Source organism: Sitophilus oryzae, unplaced genomic scaffold (assembly GCF_002938485.1).
Source record: "Sitophilus oryzae breed Bouriz unplaced genomic scaffold, Soryzae_2.0 scaffold_1063_pilon_pilon, whole genome shotgun sequence".
NCBI lineage: Eukaryota > Metazoa > Arthropoda > Insecta > Coleoptera > Curculionidae > Sitophilus > Sitophilus oryzae.
The window spans coordinates 1,524,533-1,550,103 of NW_022145686.1; the positions used below are offsets into that span (position 1 = coordinate 1,524,533).

Here is a 25,571-nt window from a genome sequence, read left to right on the forward strand (position 1 = left end):
AAATATTTTTAATCGATCTCGATGTGAAACAATGATGTGTAAAAAATCTCCGACCTAGATATTGTAGTCCTCTAGAAACTTCTAATGCATGCTCAGCCTGGGACACCCTGTATATCAGAATCACAGATATTTTCGACGCTTACTGTGACGTCGTTTCCATTCGAACGCACGGTATAGTAATGACGAGAACTTTTCTCATTTAATAATGGTAATTAAATAACGTAAACAAATATTTTTTGGCAGTGAATACAAATACTAGGCATGTTTTACTGTAGCGGACACCCGCCCGCATCGCTGTCCATATTTATAATATTTTGATTTTTTTAACTGTCTAGAGTGATATGGTACTTTGAATTTATAAGAAAAATTAAAATTTATTTTTCTTTGTAATTTATTTCATCAATGTATGATATTTGTAGAATGTAGAATGTATAGGAGGGGGGTTAATCACCGCTACCTTACAGATCTACTGTGTCCCCCCTTTTTAGAGTAATAACTGTAAAATCGCTATTTTTGGGGCTTACTCAACCGGGTCTCACAATGCAAATTCACCTCAAATATCCATTTAGTTAGTCATTGGCAAGCACTCTCTCATTGTACATGAAAATAACAAAACAAACATTTACTGATCTTGATAAAATTAGGTACCCCGCCCCTTAGCCACTGATATATTCTATTCAATATATCCCATTCCATATTTTCCATCTAATTCAAATATCATTCGGTTATATATTGGTTAATCATCTTCAACAACTAGCTAGTGTCACTTGAAATAGTATAGGGGCTTCCTCCGGACGCAAATCTGCCGCTAAACAGATTCGCATCCCAATCGAATAGGCTAATTGGGGTACCTCACTCAGGCCTGATCTCACTACCCCAACGCCGCATCGTGTCAATCGAGAAGACAAGGGAGACCTCAAACTCTCAAGACCAACCTCGAACGCAAAACGTCACAAGAGGTTTTCTTCTGGTCAAACGACCCGTTGCCTTACAGTACTTGCAACGTTTATAGTCAAAAGACTTTCAACCCCCAAATATCAGCTCTATGACAAAACACAACACAACAGCCGGCCGGCCTATCAACTACTGATTCGCCTCCGGCAAGCTAAGCCTCCTCTTACATCACAATTTTACCAAATCGCAAATATTTACATTACTTGCCAATGAATCATACTATTTTCTCTAATCGACTTTCAAAAAGAGTGTTTTAGCATTACTAGATAAATAAATAGAGAGTTTCCAAATTATAAAACCATTTTATAACCAACTTATTTTCCAAGTTTTACATAACTCGTCATATTGTCTGATGGTTTTGATAAAAGCCAGTATCTGAGACGGTTTTACAGAGGTTATTTTTCCTTCTCCGATATCAGTTGTACTAAAGTTTATACCAGGAATGGTTGTCGGTCTCGGCACTCTCAGTGATGAGGTGTTTTGGTGTTTCCCATTTTCCCCACAAAATCTGCTTTCGCCATTGTTTCTTAACTTCAATCTTCTGAGGTGTTCATTGAGGAGACAGTGTCCTGTTAAAAACCCACTAACAATCCGAAGATTGTTCTTAATTAAATCAAGGAAAATCTTTGATTTTTCTCAGTTGTAAGTTCTTAGTAGTCTCTATTTCTACCCCATCTTATTCTTAATTAAAAAAGTACTAATTTTGATTGCTTTGGGGTATCGCTGTCCTCCATATTGAAGAAACCTTTAGATCACTAAAATCATTTTGTAGTTATTTTTTAGCATTCAATGTTTTATTGTTTTAGAATGAAATTTTTGTATTAAAATATTTTCAAAATGGCGCCTACTTGAAGGCAGCAGTTGACAGTAAACTTTCGTAGTTTAAATGAATAGGTACTTCTATTTTCCCGAGTAATTTTTCTTACAGATATGAATTACTTGAAAAAATTGATGAAGTTTAATCAGTCTAATATAAAACACTCTATATAGCTCAAGTAAACCGCTTTTGAGAAAAAAAATATTTAAAATTAATATACACTCAGTCTCCATTAAGTCATATAATTTAAATATCAAAATTAATAATCAGTAAAAACACTGTGGTATCAAGGTATGTGGCTTTCGATATTTTATTTTTTAACTCTGCGAGTCCCATAACAATTCTATATAAAAGATAAAATGTCTGGAAAAATCTTACTGCAGTGGGTAACTGTCCAAATATTTAAATACAGTTTGTGTTTTGTGAACCATCCTATATAATAATTTGTAGGCCATGCATCAACTGCTTTCTGTAAAGTATATACATTAATTATTATGAATTTAAACGATGTTTACATTTAGTCAGTTGGTGCGGGTTTTAATGATGTATCTAGCACAACATAGGTATATAAATAATAAGTGTGAGGGTTGCAATTATTTTTTTTTTCTGTAAGATACAGACGTTAATTATTTTAATTGCCCTATAAATATTATTAGTTTTGAGGTAAATAGAAATATTATTAAATGTGTTTTCAAGAGGCTCTTACAGGGTCCGGCAATAGTGCGTCGGGCATCTGTAGCTCCTAGAATAAAAAACTTAAGAATATTGTTTAAGTGTATTAGAGACAGTGTGGTCTCTTTATAGATATACATTATTAATAAACTAATTTATTAAAAAATAGAGATCCGTTATTAAGCAGGGAGCGCGACGAAGTGAAGTCTTGACGCCTCAAGACAGCATTCATCCTTGGACCTGCGCAGATCTTGACTACTGTTGGCGCGATAAGCGAATTTTATGAATTATATAGGGTAGGTGCTAACACGGCCATTCTGCATTTGAGACGTGCTCGGCTCAACACAAATTCAAATGATTGATTGTTCAGGTAATTGATAAGTCAATACACTTATACAATAATAATATTTAATATATACATATTAACATTATAAGCATACAAACAGTGGTTAATGCGAAGGTTATATGATCCAAATATAAAATCCACATATGCGATGCCACATCTCGAAGCTTTTCATTGATAGCTTCATACTCCATACTCTATGGAAGACTCTGTAAAATAGAATAACAAACAATGGACAATGTCCGGCCGCTGCCTGCGACATTTCCAACAAAACAAAACAAACAATGGACAATGTCCGGCCGCTGCCTGCGACATTTCCAAACAAAACAAAACAATCAATGGACAATGTCCGGCCGCTGCCTGCGACATTTCCAAACAAAACAAAACAATCAATGGACAATGTCCGGCCGCTGCCTGCGACATTTCCAAACAAAACAAAACAATCAATGGACAATGTCCGGCCGCTGCCTGCGACATTTCCAAACAAAACAAAACAATCAATGGACAATGTCGTGCCGCTGCCTGCGACATTTCCAAACAAAACAAAACAATCAATGGACAATGTCCGTGCCGCTGCCTGCGACATTTCCAAATAAAACAAAACAATCAATGGACAATGTCCGGCCGCTGCCTGCGACATTTCCAAACAAAACAAAACAATCAATGGACAATGTCCGGCCGCTGCCTGCGACATTTCCAAACAAAACAAAACAATCAATGGACAATGTCGTGCCGCTGCCTGCGACATTTCCAAACAAAACAAAACAATCAATGGACAATGTCCGGCCGCTACCTGCGACATTTCCAAATAAAACAAAACAATCAATGGACAATGTCCGGCCGCTGCCTGCGACATTTCCAAACAAAACAAAACAATCAATGGACAATGTCCGCCCGCTGCCTGCGACATTTCCAAATAAAACAAAATAAAAAAAACAAATGTTAGCAAAACTTTATTAAAAGGCTCACCCATTAAATAAGAGCTGCAGGCAGGTGATAAAATGGACGCTAACACGCCATCTCATCCTAGCAGTCGCTCTCTATGTCAAGCAAATCGGATCAGTCTTCCGGACACCATACCTTCGAACAACAATTGCATGGGTGATCTTTGGGTAGTTGTGTCAACATTGGAGTTTATGACAAGTTGTATTTTATCCAACTCGCTCGCCCATTCTGACAAAATGTACACTTGCGTCCTGATCTATGTAAGTATACAAATCTATATAACTCTACAAAAGTAATTACAGGAAAAGAACTTAAAAAAAACACTTGTGCTGAAAAACACCTTCATTTTTATTTTAACGTTCGATTTGCCACACCAGTGTACACCATTTTAAATTAACCTTAGCTTGTAAATATTACAACAGGTTAACAACAATAACATACCTATTAATCAGGCTAAAAATGTTAAAGTAGACACCAAACTATGTTTTTTCACCCTACACGTTACTCACCACTCAACAAAACAGTAACTTCAATCTAATGCGTGGAGTCTGGCTAAATCTTGACAAAAGTTCAATTTTAAACCCAATTTTCGCCTCTTGCAGCAATCTGAATTTCATCTACAATGCCTTGATTATGATTATGTTAGTGTTGGTGCACATGAAATCGAAAATTTTTGATAATGTATTATATGACATTTGGAGTAATTGAGAGAAACCAGATGCTCCCGAAAACTCCTTCACCGCATTGTCGATAAAAGCAAAAAAATGTATGTCCCTTCGCTGCTCTTACCAATGGGTACAAAAAATGTCACCCCTACACAGCTTTAACACAAGCACCCGCGTACAAAATACATTCCTCGATGCACGACTCAATGTACTATCTGTGGTACAATTTCATCGGTCTTACACAACCATTACAAACTCCCAAATACCGAATGTCTCAGCTTACAGTCGGAAAAACAAAACAATTCTCGAGACGAAAAGAAAATGCTAGGTGGCAAAAGGCTTGTTTACATTAACAAACCGATAAGGCTCAGACTGAACGCCCTGGATTTGCCACCAAAATGATTTTCATTATACAGGGTGCACCAAAATAAGTCGAATGAAAAAAATGTAAATTAATAAAATAATTCTGGTAACATGGTTCTAACAATATCATATACTAGACCATTATATTTTTATCAAAGCATAAACACCTTTATTTTACAGGATAATCAGGATTCACACTGAATTTATTTCGGACAAATAATATATTATACCTAACGAGTATAAAAACTATATTTTTATTTAATTCCCTTGTTTATTTATCCATTTGTTTTAAAGTAGTTGCTGAACATTTAACCGTTCACTGCACATTAAGTTACAAAATCCAGTTTCATTTTTTTTTAATTTTTTCTTTTCTTAACTAATTTTTAAATGACATCACAGTATCTCATTATGTACAGAACTCATTTTATTTGAAGAAATATGCTTATCTAAAATAATTGATCGTGTATAATGTAAAAATAACATTTTCCGAAATTTTTACCAAATCTACAAATTCAATAAACAACCAAAGCTGAGACCAAAGTAGACATAAAATAACTATCAACTTAAAATATTTTTCTTTGTTCCTTTGCCGAACCTATTTATTGCAATTGATATTTCGATTACATCACCACTATCCAAAAGTTTCAACAAAGAAAATTAATAATTATAATAATGTATTATAAATAGGTTACCATTAATCTTTAAATATAAATTCTTCAACATAACAAAATTGATTGCAATATTAATTATTAAATTAATTTTACCATTTATATTATTAATAATACCTAAATTATTACAAATCACAAAAACAAGTAGTGTCTGGTTGAAAACCAGCAACATCGTACCTCGCACCCTGTAGATATCGTGTCTGTCGGTTCAGAAACCTTTTTTATCATCAGTTTGTTTACATTAGGAGTAATCGAAATATAAAATATTTTGAATAAGCAAAGGCGCGTAAATTAGGAATGTCCCAGAAATAAAATAAATCAACATTTTTAATCGATTCCACATCGGACACAAGATCAATCCAGAAAAATCAGCAACAAAAGATCGATCCTACCAAATATCGACATTCGACTCTGAATTTACTAGTGTATCTACTGTCGAGTGTAATAAAAATACGATAATATCATAATATAAAAAAATATTAGATATATAAAAATCCTAAAACCGTTTATTAACACATGTGAAATTTAAACCGATTCAGAGGCTAAAATTATTATAAATATACGAATTATACGATATAAAATAAAAAGGCCAAAATATAAAAATATGGGAATCACCGACAATAATCTTATACCTGACATAAATCATAAACAAACATAGCGAACTTACACTTAATTCTATTCATTACTAGATGCCGTTTTACTAGTAAACAATTATTCAAGCAAAACTAAAGTGTTTCTTATTCTAACAAAAATAAACATGTAAAACTGTATAAAATCGATCTTCGATTTTGAAATAAAAAAGTCGATTATATCAAAAGACCATTTGACAAAAATCGATCGATTTTAATCGATTTTTCTTTGCAAAAAGATCGATCTTTGATTAAAATCGATTCAGTTCGTACATCCCTAACGTTAATTATCAAAAAGACTTCGCCCTTCGTATAAATCGGCACTTCTTTTAATCTTTCCTATAAAATCTCATTTCAAACTTACCGATAATCTAAATACCTACATTTTCTTACACTTGACCTATCCCCCAATAAAACAATTTGAAAATAATAGCATTCTTTCACCATAAAAGCTAATTTTATCACCAAAATATAGCACAACAAACCACAAACCAATCAAAGGGCACTTTTTCTGGGGTAAACGGGTACACCCCCACTTCTGATATTAGAGACAGTGTGGTCTCTTTATAGATATACATTATTAATAAACTAATTTATTAAAAAATAGAGATCCGTTATTAAGCAGGGCGCGCGACGAAGTGAAGTCTTGACCTTGACGCCTCAAGACAGCATTCATCCTTGGACCTGCGCAGATCTTGACTACTGTTGGCGCGATAAGCGAATTTTATGAATTATATAGGGTAGGTGCTAACAAAGTGCAAATCTAAAGTATGTTCTAGGATGTATTCCAGGAAAATATTTTAACTTCTATAGGATGGATCAAAAAAGTGTGACTGGATCGGGATCGATTTTTTTGAATGGAACACTCTGTATATTATTGCATTTTTGGCTTCTTTTCAGATCACTTTACATAATCCTAAGATATGATTAAATATATTTAGATAGTTTCAGAGATATTAATAAATAAATAAAAAATATATATTTTTCAGCCTTTCTTAAAAAAAATATTAAAAATACAAGAACTCTCCTGAAATCAAATATACCTATATTAGATATTTACTTTAGATGGTCTGTACTTATTTTGCTATAAATATGGTAATCGTATATCATACAGGATGTTCAAAATTTTACGCCAAACTTTCTGAAATACAAAATAATTTTTCTTCTTTTTTTTAAATAGAATTCTCTGTATATTATTTTTTCAATAGATGGAGAATTAAAAATGAACATTTTTTGTATTTAGAGTATTTCAAAATTTTTAACGGTTTCGCAGATATTCGCGGTTTGGTTTGGTTTGGTTTGGTTGGTTTTTGGTCCATGTTCTTGTTATGAGAAATGCAGAATTTCATAACCATTTGAAATATATTTAACCAACATCAACATATTTAAACTATATCTAATAACAATAAAAATAAATAGCAAACCAAGACATGAGATTTTGCTACAGGTGTTCGACATATCGACCGTCTTCTGTTATGGACAGACGGGGCAGTTTTTGAACATTTCTCGCGGAATTCATTAACTCAGTGGGGGTGAAAGATACCCTCTCATAACTGCTAAGTATTTCTAATTCTTGTCTAGATTATACGGAATAAGGAACCTTTATTCTTCCGCAAATGTATCCATAGGATTAGATCCATAGGCACTAAGTCAGGCGGTCTCGACGGCCAACGGCTGGTATCTTGGTTATCTATTCAATTATTCTTGAAATTGGCTGCAAAAATTTGCTGATAATTTCAGCGTTCAGAGGTGGTGCGTCGTCTTGCTGGAAAATGTGTTTTCGAGTTCCATTAAGGGCATATCATCAATAAGGGGTCCAAAGCCTACTAGTTAAAAGTGGCGAACTTTTAAAATTCTGTATTTCGATTATAACAAAATATCAAGTGTGCTATATTTTTGGAAAGGTAATTTTAAATTCTTTACAGTTAATTAAAAATATAGAGGGTGTCCCAAATAAAAAATCAATTTTTCTGTTGATAACTCTTAAATTATTAATTTTAAAAAAATTATACTTAAACCATTAAATTCTACGTAAAAAGGTGCTTTGGAACTCCCCACGAGAGATGGCACATGTTTTTGGAACACCCTGTATAACTGATTTCAGCTAAACGAAAGTAGCCCTAATTTCAGCTATTTTAAAGTTGAAAAACTCAAAATGATGCATTTTCGCAGACATTTTTTCATAACCTATTCAAAAAGGCTTCCAAATACTAATAATAATATATTTCTTACAAAACTGATTTCTGAATAAAAACTGAATAAAATAATAATAATACTAATAGACATATATTTCTTACAAAACTGATTTCAGTTAAACGAAAGTTGTACAATATAATACAATGTATTCAATATTTTTAAACAATTTTGACATAAACATTGCACAATATGGGTAAATAAATAGATAATAATATACTATTAATTATTAAAAGCAACCGATAAGGAGATTCCTAGTTTTGCTAATTTTATTTGGGTTGCGGCAAAATTGGCAAATTGTTATTGTTACTTGAAATACAAATATCACACATTAATATTCTGTTTAAAGTCAAATTTATTTTAAAACCTTTTCCATGTTGCATTTCAACGCTTAGAGTAAAGCAAAGCGTCCAATTTATCTGGAAAATAAATAGATAAAGCTATAAATAAAAATGCATCTAGACCAAACAATTTGAACATTAGGTACATTTAAAATAAGGTTTGTTTATTAAACTATTCAAGTTAATAGTTGAACGTCTTCAGTTTTCGTGCATGGTTAGGTAATTAAAAAACTCACAGATTTCGCAATCGCTGCAACCATCAGAGACATTGGAAATGATAACACCCAAAGATATTTAAATTCGGGAGATACAACGATCCATTCATAAAACGCTCTAAACCTTCATCACACATTGGTTTGCGAAAATCAACGAGTGCGAGAGAGAATAGACAAAGAAGGGAATAGGGTATCGACGCACCGTCAACAACGTAGTTGTTTACAAAGATTAGACGGTTGAGGTCAATTTCCAGTGGCGTGCCGATCGACCAACAGTATTTTAAGGAAATTAAAATAATTGTTTAATATATTTAAAAAAATAATAATAACACTTACATATTTGTCGCATTGTAAAAAGTTGAGAGAGGATATTAATAGGAAAAAAATAAGTTGAGGGAGGATAGCGAAATAAATAAGAACCGACATAATTTTTTATTATAAGATGGCTTTTCACATAAGAATAACGATTAAAAAAATCAATAAGCGTTTTTTACTTTATTTTATTAAATAAAATATCAAATTCTGGGTGTATTAGTAAATGCAGTTTCAATATCTTGTTTCAAACCTTGTTCATCTCCGGTGAATGAGACTCCCTCCATTAGCAATAACAAAATAAAATAGTTATTTTAACCTAGTAACACAATATTTTACCAAAAACTAATATTTGTAGACTTCACATATTTTTGATAAAAACTTTATTATTATTTGTATATTTATTATATACCTATATGAATTTTACAACTACTAAAATGTGTGTCTAAAGGGATCGCACGGCGATTAAAAACCGATACAATGATACAAAGTACCAGAGTGGTGTGACCCCAAAAACAAAATAGAAATAAATTAAATTATAAAAATAAACAGAATTAAAAAAAATAAAATTAGATAAAAAAAGTGAAAACATAATTTTATCAGGGATGAGCGGAGATAAGCAGAGAAGCATAACGAAACAGTGTAACCGGAACAGCAACCAATGACGGGCATATCAGAAGAACAAGAACCTCACAAATCAGTCGAAGAAATTATAATTTTTTAAATGATTTATTGTTATGAATTTAGTAAATGATTTTTAATTTGTTTTTTATAATCTGTAAAGGATTGAAAATTATAGTTATTAGAAATATTATTCCACAAATGTGGCGCTATGAAACTGAAAGATTTTTGTAAGTTAGCTGTTCGGTGTTGAGGAATTTTAAAATAATGCACTTGCCTAGTCGAATGATCATGGTCAACGTAGTGAAACAATGAGAACAAATAGGGAGTCTGCTCTGTAGTTAAAATTCGATAAATGAATGTCATTAAATGAAATTATTACAAATCAAAACAAAATTATTTGATATTATAATACAGTCATCAGAAAAGTCTATCAATAATTTTAGAAAATCATAAATAAAATAAAATGGCGATTGTTTAGTAAACGGTTCTTCCCTTAGTCTTAAAAAATATTTAGTTGTTTTTCTCTGGTTTGCAAAGGAAAATTCATATTGTTTATAAATAATAAAAAGTGCATGTGCAAAGAATTTCAATACAATAAAATGTAAAAATACAACAAAATGTAGTAGTCATAAAATTCATGTAATAAGTACATTAATTATATGTATGTCAAAAGATGCCCATTTACATTATAGCAACCAAAATTTAAAACAAAAGCAGTATTAAATTGTAACGGCAACAAAAAAGTAAGGCCGCAAAATTCCATTTTTGGTACAACCCAATAAAATTTTCACAAAAGGTAGGTAATGATTTGTCAAACCCAAGTGGGTACCTAGATTATACTTATTCAATACCCTTTCTTAAAAGGGAAACAGAAATTGTTATTAAGTTATTAGTAATTAGTACGTACCACATGTACCTTTGTTCTACAAATAATTTAATTAATAAATATATAATTTAAAATACATAATAAATTAATAAATATACAATTTAAAAAATAAATCTAAAAATAAATATAATTTAGAAATCTGCTATTTTTTATGTCTAGGTCCGCCTCTGATCTACAGAGAAGAGGATATAATAATATACCTAACCCTGCTTATTTTTATTTACCGGTGAAAAGTTAAATTTGGATTTAAATGATACACTCTCTTGTACACAATACATAAATGCACCATATTTTCAAATTAATGTCCACAGAAGTCCACAAAATAACGCAAAACTACTATAATACTGCAAATAAAGAATACGGAGCTTGATCGGCAGCATAGCAACATCGCAACAGGAGAATCTAGGAATTTTCATTCATCCTCGAAATCCGTTGTACTACGCCGGCATATTTCTAAAACTGACGTTGCCAAACTGCTTTTTATTATTAAAAGAAACACGATCATGATATTTTTATTCCATTATAAAATTTAAAATAGTTAAGCATTAAATGAAAAAATTGACGTTAGCAAATTAATGTACTTGATATATTATAGAAATGTAACGAAATTATTTATTACTTAATAATTGGTTGTGGTATTTAATCGAATACTAATACCAATATACAGGTAAATCTGGCAAATGTTTTCGGTGTAAGAGAGATGCGAAAATAAGGGTAGAATAATGGCCGATGAAGGAAAAAGGTAAACAATTGTATCATTTGAGTTTAAATATCTTTGATAACACCACATATAAAACATAATAATTAACGTTATGATTTTTCATACAGATACCTTGAAATTAAGTAAATATATTATATCTTTTAATCCTTAAATATACCGGGTGTTGCATCGTCGGACGCGACATAGGAAATCCCATGTAAATTTTAATGGGGTCAATTATTGGCTACCCTAATTATTTTAGAGAATAATTCTATTTAGGTTTATTGAAGAGCACTAAAACCCACATTCAAAAGAATAACTTTAGATATTTTTGATTAGCTTGTTTACGAGTTATCGCAGATTTCTTTTTAAATATTTCTCCTTTCTTATGGCCCTGTATTTACTTATGAGCACCAGTCTATGTAAAAGATAACTGTCAAATGAAGTTGTCATTTTAGAAATTTACCTATTTAGTGCTTTGTTATTATTGAAAACTCATTCCTACATCGGAAATCTTAAAGATGTATTTATAAATACAAATTAATATGAATTAAAGTAAAATAAAGTAATCAATTAAAAGGAGTATTACAATATTCAATAACTTATTAATTTAGGTACTATTAAATTGTTAGAACTTTAGGATTTAAGAAGATGTTCAAATATTCCTCCATCGATTGCTAGACAATAATCCAGACGATCATAAAATTCTCTTCTTACATTCGCTAGTTGGTAAACTGAAATTTTATTGCATTCGGCAGAAATAGCATTTTTTAACTCGTCTAGATTTGGGTATTTTTTGTCATTGTATATCCTGTTTTTTAAATGGCCCCAGAGAAAGAAATAATTTGGCGAAATATCAGTAGACCTTGCTAGCCAATTTACTATATGATTTAGGCCAATAACGTTTCCGTTAAAACGATTGTCTAAATATTCCCGAACAACCAGGGTACTATGTGCCGGACAGCCACCCATTTGGTACCACACTTCCTGATTTTCTCTAGCGGCATCATGTAAAGCAGGTAAAATATGATTTTCGAGTAGTTCCAAATAATATTCAACATTTAATTTCGCGTAAGAAATAATGGCCCGATAATATTTTGTCCGAATATCCCTGCCCAAACATTTACTTTCTGTAGATATTGCGTCCTTGTTTCGACAAACCTGTGTTGGTTTTCTTTGTACCAATATCGCTAATTTTGAACATTGGGTTCATTATTTAAGGTAAACGTGCATTCAGTGAAACATATGTTTTTTAAAAATTCTCTATCCGTGTTTGCTCTTTCCATAATATCAAAACAAAACGGCTGCCGCCGTATTTCGTCCCCATCTCGTGCCTTTTGGTGCTTTTCATATTTGAAGGAATAGTATTTATGTCGTTTCAAAATTCGAAACGCTGTAGTGTGATCTATTCCTATTTCATCCTCAAGTTTCCTTGTGCTGATCTTACCATCGTTCTCTTCCACGCACAATAAAACTTCCAAGTCGGTATCATTTCTTGCATCTTCTCTTTGTTCCTGCCTTGCTTCACATCTGCAGTTATTTATTAGGGTACCTTTGGTCTCAAATCTCTGGATATTCTTTGCGATTGTAGATTTTCTAGGTATCGGTCTATTCGGATACAGAGCAGCAAACATGTCCGACAACTTTTGATAACTATTTCCTTGATAATACCATTTAATCATCAATACTTTTTCTTCGGTAGTGTAATGCGTGGCTAATATTTTCGATGTAGGTATGAGTTTTTAATAATAATAATAATAAAGCACTAAATAGAAAAATTTCTGAAATGACAACTTCATTTGACAGTTATCTTTTACCTTGACTGGTGCTTATAAGTAAATACAGGGCCATGAGATAGGAGAAATATTTAAAAAGAAAACGGCGATAACTCGTAAACGGGCTAATCAAAAATATCTAAAGTTATTCTTTTGATTGTGGGTTTTAGTGCTCTTCAATAAACCTAAATAGAATTATTCTCTAAAATAATTAGGGAAGCCAATAATTGACCCCATTAAAATTTACATGGGATTTCCTATGTCCCGCTCGACGATGCAACACCCGGTTTATAAACGGGATTTGGTTTAAGTATTTAAAACTCATTTCCAACTACAGCTTATTGCTGCCTTCCCGTTACCCTACGCCACACATTTACACTACGCCACACTACGCTCGATTTAGAGCGTCATCAGCTTCTAGGTTACGAGCTTCCATTGCTTCCGTAGCCGTTCCGTTCCAGGATTTTCTAGGTCTACCTCTCTTCTGCCCTGGGGAGCCCATTGAAAAACTTTTTTTGGTCACCTGTTCTCCGGCATACGCAGAACATGTCCAAACCATTTTAAGCTGGATTTTTCGATTCGATGTAGTACTGTTTCCTCCGATGCATTCATGATACGCCTGACCTCGATGTTTTTCTTTTTTTCCATCCTAGATATGCCTGCACTTCTTCTAAGGTAGTCCATTTCAACAATTTGGATTTTGCGCTTCGCGTCTGCACTCAGAGTCCATAGCTCTGAACCATACCAAAGACTGACTCCACCAATGTTCTTCCAAGTCTCTTTTTAGTTGTTGCAGACAAGTTTCGGTCCCACCAGAGGCTATTAAGACATCCAACAACTTGTTTGCTCTTCTGAATTCGGGTTTGTATTTCTTCTTTGCCCAAACCCTCGTTGTTGATAGTAGCACCCAGGTATTTAAATTTGTCTACTTGTTGAATCTGGACGTTATCATTAATGAAGACTTCAAAACAAGCGTTGGAATTGACAGCTAAGTATTCCCTCTTCTTTAGACTAACCTGAAATCCCTATTTGTTGTATTCTTGATAAAGCCTCTTAGTCATGAATTCTAGATCGTGTGAGTCCTGCGCAATCACGACCTGATCGTCTGCAAAGCTCAGGGTAAATAGTGTGTTGTCCTCAACGGGTATTCCCATATCTTGACATTTCGTCTTCCATTCCCTAAGGGCTACTTCGACGTAAGCGTTGAAGATCAGAGGAGATAAGCTGCATCCTTGTCGCAACCCTTTTGTGGTGTTTATTGGATTAGATAGCCTGTGTCCTATCTTAACGTACGATTAATCGTAATCCTTAAATCCTTTCTGAAATATTCTGTAATCGTAATCCTTAAATCCTTTCTGGAATATATCAATACCTAAATAAAAATATCGTTTCATTACAAACAACAAAAATAATTGTCAAAACACAAATCAAAAATTACGAAAAGAGTACTGTTTTGTAACCTTTGTAAATATCAATCTATTCAGTTTTATAATCGCCCCCCGTAGCATAGTCGTCAAGTAATATCGTCGGGACTAACAAAATTAAACCTCGTATATCGCCGAGAGTTTCGTGCTGTGTCAGGCCAGTTCACCTAAATTAGGCATCACGCGACAAAGTTTTGATGCTTTAATTTGGTCAACTGTGCGGCTAGTGCGACACCGGTGCTGAAATGCTTGAAAGAAAACTCGAAATTTGGCCCCCATATACGAACATAAACATTTCCAATGTTAAAATTAATATTTCAGTTCTAAGTAGACACCTAGAAAGTAAGAGATACTGAAACAAAACTTGATGTTTTATTGTGTTCAGCGGCCCACAAACACAATATGAAATATTGCGCAATAATATTGACCGTTTAGGGTTTACATTGAAAGGTTGCACAATATATTGTGTCAATCAAAAACAGTTTGGTTTTTATTGTGCAATAGTGATTAGTTTGTATCGCGTGTGGATAATATTGCACAATAGTTCAGTATATTTTTGTTTTCTCTGCGTGTTTGTCTCGCTGCTCGGCTCTGTTTTGAATATTTTAGATCAGTGGTTTGTCAGCAAATATGGGATCAAAAGCAAAAGAGGAAGAAAGACGATTTATTTTAGAAGTCATCGAAATGTACCATTCTTTGCCAGCTTTATGGAATACAAAAAGCAAAGAATATAGCAACAGAAATAAAAAAAATGAACAATATGATGAATTACTAGGGAAATATAAGGAAAAATACCCGAACGCTGATAGAAAACAATTGATAAGCAGGCTGAATTCGCTGCGAACTAACTTCAGGAAGGAACTTAAAAAAATTAATGATTCTAAACGTAGTGGAGCAGGTACCAGTGACGTTGTAGAGCCAACATTATGGTATTTCAATGAAATTAAGTTTCTGATAGGCATTGAAAAACCATGTGAGTCTCAAAATATTAGGGAAATTGAGAACGATAGCCAGGGCCAGGATATAGCTGATAATAATTACAGTGATGTACCAACTACTGAAGGAAAAAAGGTAAATAACAAAATTGATACAATTGATTAAATACTATATATTAATTATTATTATCCATACATATATAAAAGCTCAAAGGGTTTTTTTGTTACATCCATCCCGCCGAAACCGCTTCACCAATCTTGATGATTTTTTTTTAAATGAAAGGTATATATGTGTAGATTTGTTATGAAGTATTTTTATATTGTTTAATGGCTATTTCTTTGTGTAAAACGATTAAATACTAAAACATACCTGAAAAACACCTATACAAAATACCTCCAGAAATAAATTATTTATTTGTCATTTTCAGTGGTGTGTCAGTTATAGATTATATATCAAGTTTTTAGATATTTTAGGGGTCAGTTAATACCGCCAGCTTTAGATACATAAATATTAGCACAAAGGTTCGTTTAAATGATATTAGTGATTAGTGAATTAGCTACGCAAAGCGATTTTAGGAAATTCATCCTCTTAGAGTGTAAAATTATGTCGAAAGTTAGTAAAAATTTATATAAACCTTCGTGACCTCTGGATTATACACATAAAAATATGAACAAAGGATCACTTAAAAGACATGAATTAATTATTTGGACATAGCGAATTTATGAAATTCATACCCATAGGGAGTAGAATAGGGAATGAAAGTTTGTTGTACGAAAATGCATTATTATTACTATCCTCCATTCATGCAGTTGTGCAGCTCTGAACTGTTCAAGAACGCGATACTCTCACTCCATTCAATTGAGTCATAAAGTTCAGAACTGTTCCGCGCCATATGGACACCCATATCCTAGGCTATCGCGCACAGCTCCTTTCAGAACCGTTCTGAGTAGCTCAGGGCGTAAAGCTCTGGAACTTGAAATTCGCGAATGGAGGACAGCATATAACATCTAGAAGTATAAAATTTTATACAAGGGTTTATTTAGTGACATCAATAATATGAACGAAATATTTCTTCTTCAAACCATCCTTCTAGGAATAAAAATAACGTATAAAGAGGGTATTAGTGCTCTTGAAAAATCAGTGGAGTATTCAAGAACAGCGACAATTGGAAACTTCAAATATTCAAATGAAAACTTTATACATATGTCAAAGCTATTTATTTTAGTAACACAGTTTATATGGAACCATAGGTAGGATTCTATCTATAGAGGGTAAATAATAATTTCAGTATTTATTATTTTCGAGAGATTTTCTTTTTTCAGATTTTGCAAAATTTCGACTTTGGTTCGATTTCTAAAACACCCTATACCCATAATTAAGAAATAAAAAAAACACACCAACCCTCTGTCCGACCATACATAATTAATTTCAGTCACAAATCATTTTGGGGCCAAAATTGAACTTCTTTGAAATACTTTGATTTCGATAACAACTTCTAGAATTATTAAGATTATTTAACTTTTTAGATTTCTTTTTAGTTTTTAGTTAAAAACCATAATTTATTGATAACATGGCAACATAGGTAGTAGGTAGATTAAATTTACCAGACAGAAACACCCGAAAAGCTCCAGTGGTTTGAAATCTCAAAATTTAAGCAAAAAATATTTCTTTTTTTGGAATTTTTTAAAGTAAAATAACTCGGCTATTTTGGAGTTATTTGAAAAACTGTAAAAAGAAAATGTTTCTTTTATCGAGATCTACCAGCCCTGAAAATATTTGCTCTTATTCAAGACTCGCCCTGTATAATACCCAGAAAATCGACAATTGCTAACTTTCTTATGAAATACGAGTAGCTCTAAAACTCTTAAAAACATAGTTTAAATATTGCATTTGTAAGGCTCACACTAGCTCTATCTATAAAGAAGTAAACAATCATTGAAATCAATGCATGAACGATTCGAGGTGTAACGCGAACGTAGTCGCGGGAAAAAGCTAGTTTAATATTATTATGCAATTTTATCTTGCCATGAAACTAATTCATTATTAAAATAATGGCAATAACTGTCCCTGACACTTTTTGCGTTTGTTGTTGAATTTCGAGTATGAGATGTCTGCAGTAATGTTGTGGGTGCACAATATCCATGAATGATATTGTCCGATATATATATATATATATATATATATATATATATATATATATATATATATATATATATATATATATATATATATATATATATATATATATATATATATATATATATATATATTAATAAATAATATTTTCTTGCCTTTAGCTGTGTATTTTTTCTAATTTCGAAAAATCGAAAGTAGAGAAAAATTAAAAAAAAATAAAAAGTAAAAAGAAAATTGTTTTGCTTGTCGTAAAGGGGGGAACCAAGCTCCACTCCCACAACCGGTTTCTGGGCCTACCCTTCATCAGGTGGGCTGTCCAGGGGCTGGTTCTCACCGATACGGTAAGCAAAACTTCTTCTATATCTACAGACGATGTCGTAAAGTGTCGGTGAGATATTAGTGCATCTCCCGTCAAAAGATGGTAAAGAGCGTTTTTCGGCCCGCTCAAATATATGAAATGAACAAAATTCTTACAGCTTTAGTGTATATTAATAAATAATATTTTCTTGCCTTTAGCTGTGTATTTTTTCTAATTTCGAAAAATCGAAAGTAGAGAAAAAATTTAAAAAATAAAATAAAAAGTAAAGTCTTTTTACTTTTTATTTTATTTTTTAAATTTTCTCTACTACTCGATTTTCGAGAAAAATACACATACAAAAGGCAAGAAAAATATTATTTATTAATATACACTAAAGCTGTAAGAATTTTGTTCATTTCATATATTTGAGCGGGCCGAAAAACGCTCTTTACCATCTTTTGACGGGAGATGCACTAATATCTCACCGACACTTTACGACATCGTCTGTAGATATAGAAGAAGTTTTGCTTGCCGTATCGGTGAGAACCAGCCCCTGGACAGCCCACCTGATGAAGGGTAGGCCCAGAAACCGGTTGTGGGAGTAGAGCTTGGTTCCCCCCTTTACGACAAGCAAAACAATTTTCTTTTTTTACTTTTTATTTTATTTTTTAAATTTTTTCTCTACTTTCGATTTTTCGAAATTAGAAAAAATACACAGCTAAAGGCAAGAAAATATTATTTATTATATATATATATATCTATATATATATATATATATATATATAATATATGCCCTGAATAATATTGCCCGATACGTGACCTTCAACATCAATGGTGGCTCTATCAATATATGTGTTTGATTCCTTTTTCTTAAATAACTATGTAAATAGCAACAAGCTAAAGTAATTATGCGAGCTTTTTCAGGACCTAGTACAATAGGTCGCTGAAATATGTCAAATACGGCAACTAAAATGGTAAAAGCATTCTCGACAATGCGACGAGCTCGACTAAGACGGTAATTAAATATATGTTGTTGAGCAGTTAATCCAGTTTGGGCATAAGGTTTCATAAAATTTTCTGTTAGTGCGAAAGCGTCATCGTCAATAAAAACAAAAGGTAGTGTTTTATCACTATTGGGTAATACGGTAGGTTCTGGTATTTGAAGTTTTTTATCCGATAACGCTCTGTCAAATGCAGTGGCACCCAACACACCTCCATCAGATATTCGCCCATTAATTCCGGCATCAACCATTATGAATTCGTAGTTTGAATTAACAACGGCTAACAATACAATACTAAAAAAAAATTGTAATTATAATAATATGAGCCACTGTGAGGTGGTTGATGGCCACGTGCTTCCCATCTACTGCTCCCAAACAGTTAGGAAAATTCCATTGATTTGAAATCCTTTTGCAATATTCTTTCATTCCCCTTCTGTTTTTGGAATCTGAAATAAAAAAATTAAAAATCTAGCAAAACTAAATACCACTTAGTTCTTTTATATTGTTTTATATTTTATGAATATTTTTTTAAGTATTATACTAAGGTCATTATATTGTTTGCAGAAAGAAGATAATCATCCAAAGAAAAAGCAAAAACTAGAGGATATTAGGAAAGAGGTACTCCTTCTTGCTCGCGAACAATTGCAAAAGCCAGATAGTGAATATGACAAAATTGCTGCTGCTTGGGCCGTAGAACTAGCAAAAATGGAACCAGGACAACAGTTATTTGCGAAAAAAGGTGTTAATGACATTTTATTTGAAGGCCAGTTAGGTACTCTTCACAAAAATTCTATAAAAATTAACGAAATTTGTCCAGGTAACAGTCAAACTACACCTAATCTTTCCGTAACCTTTTTTCCGCAAAGCCACACAAGTAACTCTTCATGATCATACGACACAAATCATTACTCATCCCCACCACCTGGATACAAATCCAAACGTTAACTGGATATAACTGTACATCCGGAAACCAGCCCGGTGGTCCTGCTGGTGATTTTTTTTTCAAACTTTTAAGAATCAACAATAAATAATAAAATGTGTAAATAATGAAGTGAATAAAAGTGTAATAATTAAATAATAAATAAGTAAAACTTTGTCTTTTTCAAATATTTGAAGAGCACACGGGAAAAACGATGAAGGTCCAAAAACAGTAAATTAATAAATTTGGCTCAAAAATGGACTTTCATCGTTTTTCCCGTGTGCTCTTCATTTGTTTTATTGCCTTTACTCTTTACTTACCTTTATATAATCGTTTAGCTTGTGAATTATAGTTGCACAAGTTTCCATGACAATAATTGCACCTATGGATTGTGGAGATATAGCATTGGTGAATTTCAAATCCTCAAAACTGTTGCCTGTAGCTAAATACCGTAGTGTGATTGACAGTCGCTGACTAGCAGAAATGGCATCTTTCATGGTAGTATTCGTTTTTTCAATTTCAGCTGTGACCATTCTTAACAATTCCTCAAATATTGCTTCATCGATTCGTAGAAAGTTTCGGTAATCAGCAGGTTCGCTAACTTTTAATTCTTTTAATAGATTTTCATGACTATACTGGCCTCTTTTCTTATACCAATCTTTCATCCATTTACTTCGACACTTTTGTTTCTTTGTTAAACAAGTGGCCAAAACAAAGGCAATAGCAGCTTGTTTTTTCTTATCCATGTTAACCAAAGTGCAAAACGAATCAAATTCATTGTACTGTTTGGAGATAACTAACAATATTATTGCGCAAGCATATTGACCGTCTGTGGGCTCCTAATTAAATAAATCTCCACTCCCAAAAAATATTTTAAATAACTCAATTCAATTTCTCATGGTTCAATTATACCGGGTGATGCGTCGTCGTTGGAAACAGGAAATCCTATGCAAATTTTGAACTGTCCAAATATTGGCTTCTCTGTTGATTTTACAGCGAAGTCGTAAATAGGGTTTTAAAGGTCTGCGTATGCTGAATACACATGTCAAATTTGAACAGTTTTAAGCAAGCCAATTTTAACTAATTTAAGAAAATCTACATCTATTTTTAAACTAAAACTGAACAATGGAAAACCAGGTAAATGCAATATCTTAATTTGTCAACCTATGACAGGGGTGGATGGGGAAGTGGAAACCGGCCCGGGAAAAACAGGCAACCGGCCCAAATCCACAAAAACAAAATGACCATAACAAAGAAACATATTTCATTTATTAATATATAAGTAAGGGTGTTTTTCTCTCGTGCGAAAAAGCTCTTTGGCCTCCGGTTTTAAAAAAAATAAATTGTCTTGATCAAAATTTTGGTAAAGACCAATATTGGGTCGGACATCTGTATTTTTACTACAAAATGGCTCAGTTTTACAGGGTTCTACTGCTTTATTTCCATTATCGATAACGGTAATTTGATCTTGAATAGGCTACGATTTTGAGTCACAATTTTGAGAAACTTTAAGACTTCCTGATTGATTCAGTTCCGCTGACCCAATCCTCTGTGAAATACATTACTTTTAGCTTTTCGAGTATATACTTTCTTACACATTGTACAAAGAAATTCTCTCTTTTCTGCTGCAGCAGCAACCTGCTCGTGTACAGTGTGGGTCAAATTCGACGCTTTTAAATGGAAACACCTTTTTCTATAGGAGATAGACAAAAACTAATATCGGTGTCTGGAGCTCAATTTCTGTCAAAAACATGATGGTGAAAACCGCATATCCCTATCTGTTACCGTTTCGGAGTTACGGGGTGTTTTTCAAAAATATGCATTTTTAACAAATCGCTGTAACTTTTATGCTATGGAAAATTTTGTATTTTTATGAAAACATTTCCAAAGCACCTTTTTACGTAGAATTTAATGGTTTAAGTATAATTTTTTTACAATTAATAATTTAAGAATTATCAACAGAAAACTTGATTTTTTATATGGGACACCCTATATATTTTTAATTTATTGAAAAGAATTTAAAATTACCTTTCCAAAAATATAACACACTTGATATTTTGCTCGATTCCTCTTTGAGATATAGAGTATATAAAAATTCGCCCGCTTTAAATAAGTAGGCTTTGAAGGGCACCGGCTGTAATGCAAAAAAATTCTAGCTGTGAGCATCAATTAAAACGAAAATAATATTATTTGCTATGAGAGATGCAGAATTTTATAACACTTTAAAATATATTTAACCAACATCACACATTTAAATTATATCTAATAACAATAAAAATAAATAGCAAACCAAAACATGAGATTTTGCTACAGGTGTTCGACATATCAACCGTCTTATGTTATGGACAGACGGGGCAGTTTTTGAAAATTTCTCGCAGAATTCATTAACTCAGTGGGGGTGAAAGATACCCTCTCATAACTGCTAAGTATTTCTAATTCTTGTCTAGATTATACGGAAGAATAAAGAACCTTTATTCTTCCGCAAATATATCCATAGGATTAGATCCATGGGCACTAAGTCAGGCGGCCTCGAAGGCCAACGTCTGGGATTTTGGTTAGCTATTCAATTATTCTTGAAATTGGCTGCAAAAATTTGCTGATAACTTCAGCGTTCAGAGGCGGTGCGTCGTCTTGCTGGAAAAATATATTTTCGAGTTCCATTAAGGGCATATCATCAATAAGGAGTCCAAAGCCTACTAGCACAGAATATCTAGCTACGCAACAGAAAAATACTCGAAATGAAAGAGCTAAAATTGCACAAATAGAATACTAGATGGCGCGACAATATCATAATCAGAATATAATCAGAAATTTTGAACTTTCGGTTCTGGATCGACGGCTCGTCGACTGCCTTGTAGCTCGGCTAAATATGCACAGTTGCCGGATTCAACAAGACTTGAATTGGCATCCCATTCTTTTACTGTGTATAGTGCAGTATGTGTTTCTTTCTATTCTTTTTTCTTGTCAGATACACTTATATTAATTATTCCTTTGGCTATTAAAATAGTTTTAAGTATATTATTACAATACATTTTTAATATACACTACCTTATAATGTTAACTAAGAAAATACCTTTAATTACCTTTAAAATTAATATTATTCAGAGCGATTGATAGTGATATTTATTAATGCTGGAACGTTAGTAATGAAATATAAGTTTAATAATAATGGAAATAATTTATTAAAATGCAGTACAAAAAATGTTAACTGACTAAAAAATACTATAATAACAAATTTCTTCCGTTTGCCATGTTATTTATATAGACCTAGGTAGATTTTAAAAAGTGACACAGGTACAATTAATAATATATTAGTTCGGCATAAAAGTTGCTGTCACGACATCGAACAATAAATTAAAATTATTAATTAAACAAATCTTTATAAAGAAACGCAAGTATTCCAAATTTGGGCCCAATCGAACTCCAGGAAATGATATTATAAAAGTGTACTATATTATGGTACCACTTGATATGCTTTAAGCACAGAATATCTAGCTACGCAACAGAAAAATACTCGAAACGAAAGAGCTAAAATTGCACAAATAGAATACTAGATGGCGCGACAATATCATAATCAGAATATAATCAGAAATTTTGAACTTTCGGTTCTGGATCGACGGCTCGTCGACTGCCTTGTAGCTCGGCTAAATATGCACAGTTGCCGGATTCAACAAGACTTGAATTGGCATCCCATTCTTTTTACTGTGTATAGTGCAGTATGTGTTTCTTTCTATTCTTTTTTTCTTGTCAGATACACTTATATTAATTATTCCTTTGGCTATTAAAATAGTTTTAAGTATATTATTACAATACATTTTTAATATACACTACCTTATAATGTTAACTAAGAAAATACCTTTAATTACCTTTAAAATTAATATTATTCAGAGCGATTGATAGTGATATTTATTAATGCTGGAACGTTAGTAATGAAATATAAGTTTAATAATAATGGAAATAATTTATTAAAATGCAGTACAAAAAATGTTAACTGACTAAAAAATACTATAATAACAAATTTCTTCCGTTTGCCATGTTATTTATATAGACCTAGGTAGATTTTAAAAAGTGACACAGGTACAATTAATAATATATTAGTTCGGCATAAAAGTTGCTGTCACGACATCGAACAATAAATTAAAATTATTAATTAAACAAATCTTTATAAAGAAACGCAAGTATTCCAAATTTGGGCCCAATCGAACTCCAGGAAATGATATCATAAAAGTGTACTATATTATGGTACCACTTGATATGCTTTAAGCACAGAATATCTAGCTACGCAACAGAAAAATACTCGAAACGAAAGAGCTAAAATTGCACAAATAGAATACTAGATGGCGCGACAATATCATAATCAGAATATAATTAGAAATTTTGAACTTTCGGTTTTGGATCGACGGATCGTCGACGGCCTTCTAGCTCGGCTAAATATGCACAGTTGCCAGATTCAAAAAGACTTGAATTGACATCCCATTCTTTTTATTGTGTATAAAGCAGTATGTGTTTCTTTCTATTCTTCTTTTCTTGTCAGATACACTTATATAAATTATTCCTTTGGCTATTAAAATAGTTTTAAGTATATTATTACAAAACATATACATTTTTAATATACACTACCTTATAATGTTAACTAAGAAAATACCTTTAATTACCTTTAAAATTAATAATATACAGGGCGATTGATAGTGATATTTATTAATGCTGGAACGTTAGTAATGAAATATAAGTTTAATAATAATGGAAATAATTTATTAAAATGCAGTACAAAAAGTGTTAACTCACTAAAATATACTATAATAACAAATTTCTTCCGTTTGCCACGTTATTTATATAGATCTAGGTAGATTTTAAAAAGTGACACAGGTACAATTAATAATATATTAGTTCGGCATAAAAGTTGCTGTCACGACATCGAACAATAAATTAAAATTCGTAAAATAAATTAAAATTATTAATTAAAGAAATCTTTATAAAGAAACGCAAGTATACCAAATTTGGGCCCAATCGAACTCCAGGAAATTATATCATAATAGTGTACTATATTATGGTACCACTTGATATGCTTTAAGGTACCATAATATTGCAATGTCACAGAAGATCCGTAATATACCAAATTTAAGAACAATCGAACGCCATGAAATGGTATCGTAATATGGTACTATATTAAGGTACCACTTTATATGCATAGTACCATCATATTACATCAATGTCACCGAAAATACGTAGTATCCGAAGTTTAAGCCCAATCGAACGCCATGTACGTAATATAGTACTATATTATGGTACCAGTTCATATGCTTCATGGTACCATAATAATGCAATGTCGTCAAAAATACGCAAGTATATATCAAATATGAGCTCAATCGAACGCCAGGAAATGGCATTGAAATATGGTACTATTTTAAAGTACCACTTTATATGCATCATAGTACCATCATATTACAATGTGACCGAAAATACGTAGTATACCAAGTTTAAGCCCAATTGCCGCCATGTACCTAATATTGCTATGTCATCAAATATGGTAGGTACTATAGAAGGTACCACTTTATATGCTCCATGGTACCATAATATTACAATGTCACTGAAGATATAGTATACCAAGTTTAAGCCCAATCGAACGCTATGTATCGTAATATGGTACTATATTATGATATCACTTGATATGCTTTATGGTACCATAATATTGTAATGTCATGAAATATAAGTATATATCAAATACCGTATGATACCGAAAAAAACGGCGTCCAGT

The 25,571-nt window shown here is 32.3% G+C and overlaps 2 protein-coding genes across 3 annotated transcripts in view; one reads left to right on the forward strand and one right to left on the reverse strand.

Moving 5' to 3' along the window:
- LOC115878820 (F-box/LRR-repeat protein 12) overlaps nt 1-4,029 on the reverse strand; it is a 47,081-nt gene extending 43,052 nt beyond the window's left edge. The window contains exon 1 of the mRNA XM_030895445.1: nt 3,756-4,029. The gene's annotated coding sequence lies outside the window, so the exon portion shown is untranslated. The remainder of the gene's footprint in view (nt 1-3,755) is intronic.
- Nucleotides 4,030-14,627: 10,598 nt separating this feature from the next.
- Nucleotides 14,628-19,953, forward strand: LOC115878839. Of its 2 annotated transcripts, XM_030895463.1 has the most exons (3): nt 14,628-14,868; nt 15,136-15,597; nt 19,462-19,953. In XM_030895463.1, exons 2-3 carry the CDS (start codon nt 15,157-15,159, stop codon nt 19,783-19,785), a joined length of 765 nt encoding a protein of 254 aa, XP_030751323.1. In that variant the 5' UTR covers nt 14,628-14,868; nt 15,136-15,156; the 3' UTR covers nt 19,786-19,953. The 2 variants fall into 2 exon arrangements, with proteins under 2 accessions (XP_030751323.1, XP_030751318.1); XM_030895458.1 differs by having other exon boundaries at nt 14,629-15,597.
- Nucleotides 19,954-25,571: the final 5,618 nt, after the last annotated feature.

Coding starts and splice junctions, on each gene's coding strand:
- LOC115878839 (XM_030895463.1), top strand. CDS start 15,157: ATGGGATCAAAAGCAAAAGAGGAAGAAAGACGATTTATTTTAGAAGTC. Junction 15,598..19,461: donor CAACTACTGAAGGAAAAAAG/GTAAATAACAAA, acceptor TATTGTTTGCAG/AAAGAAGATAATCATCCAAA.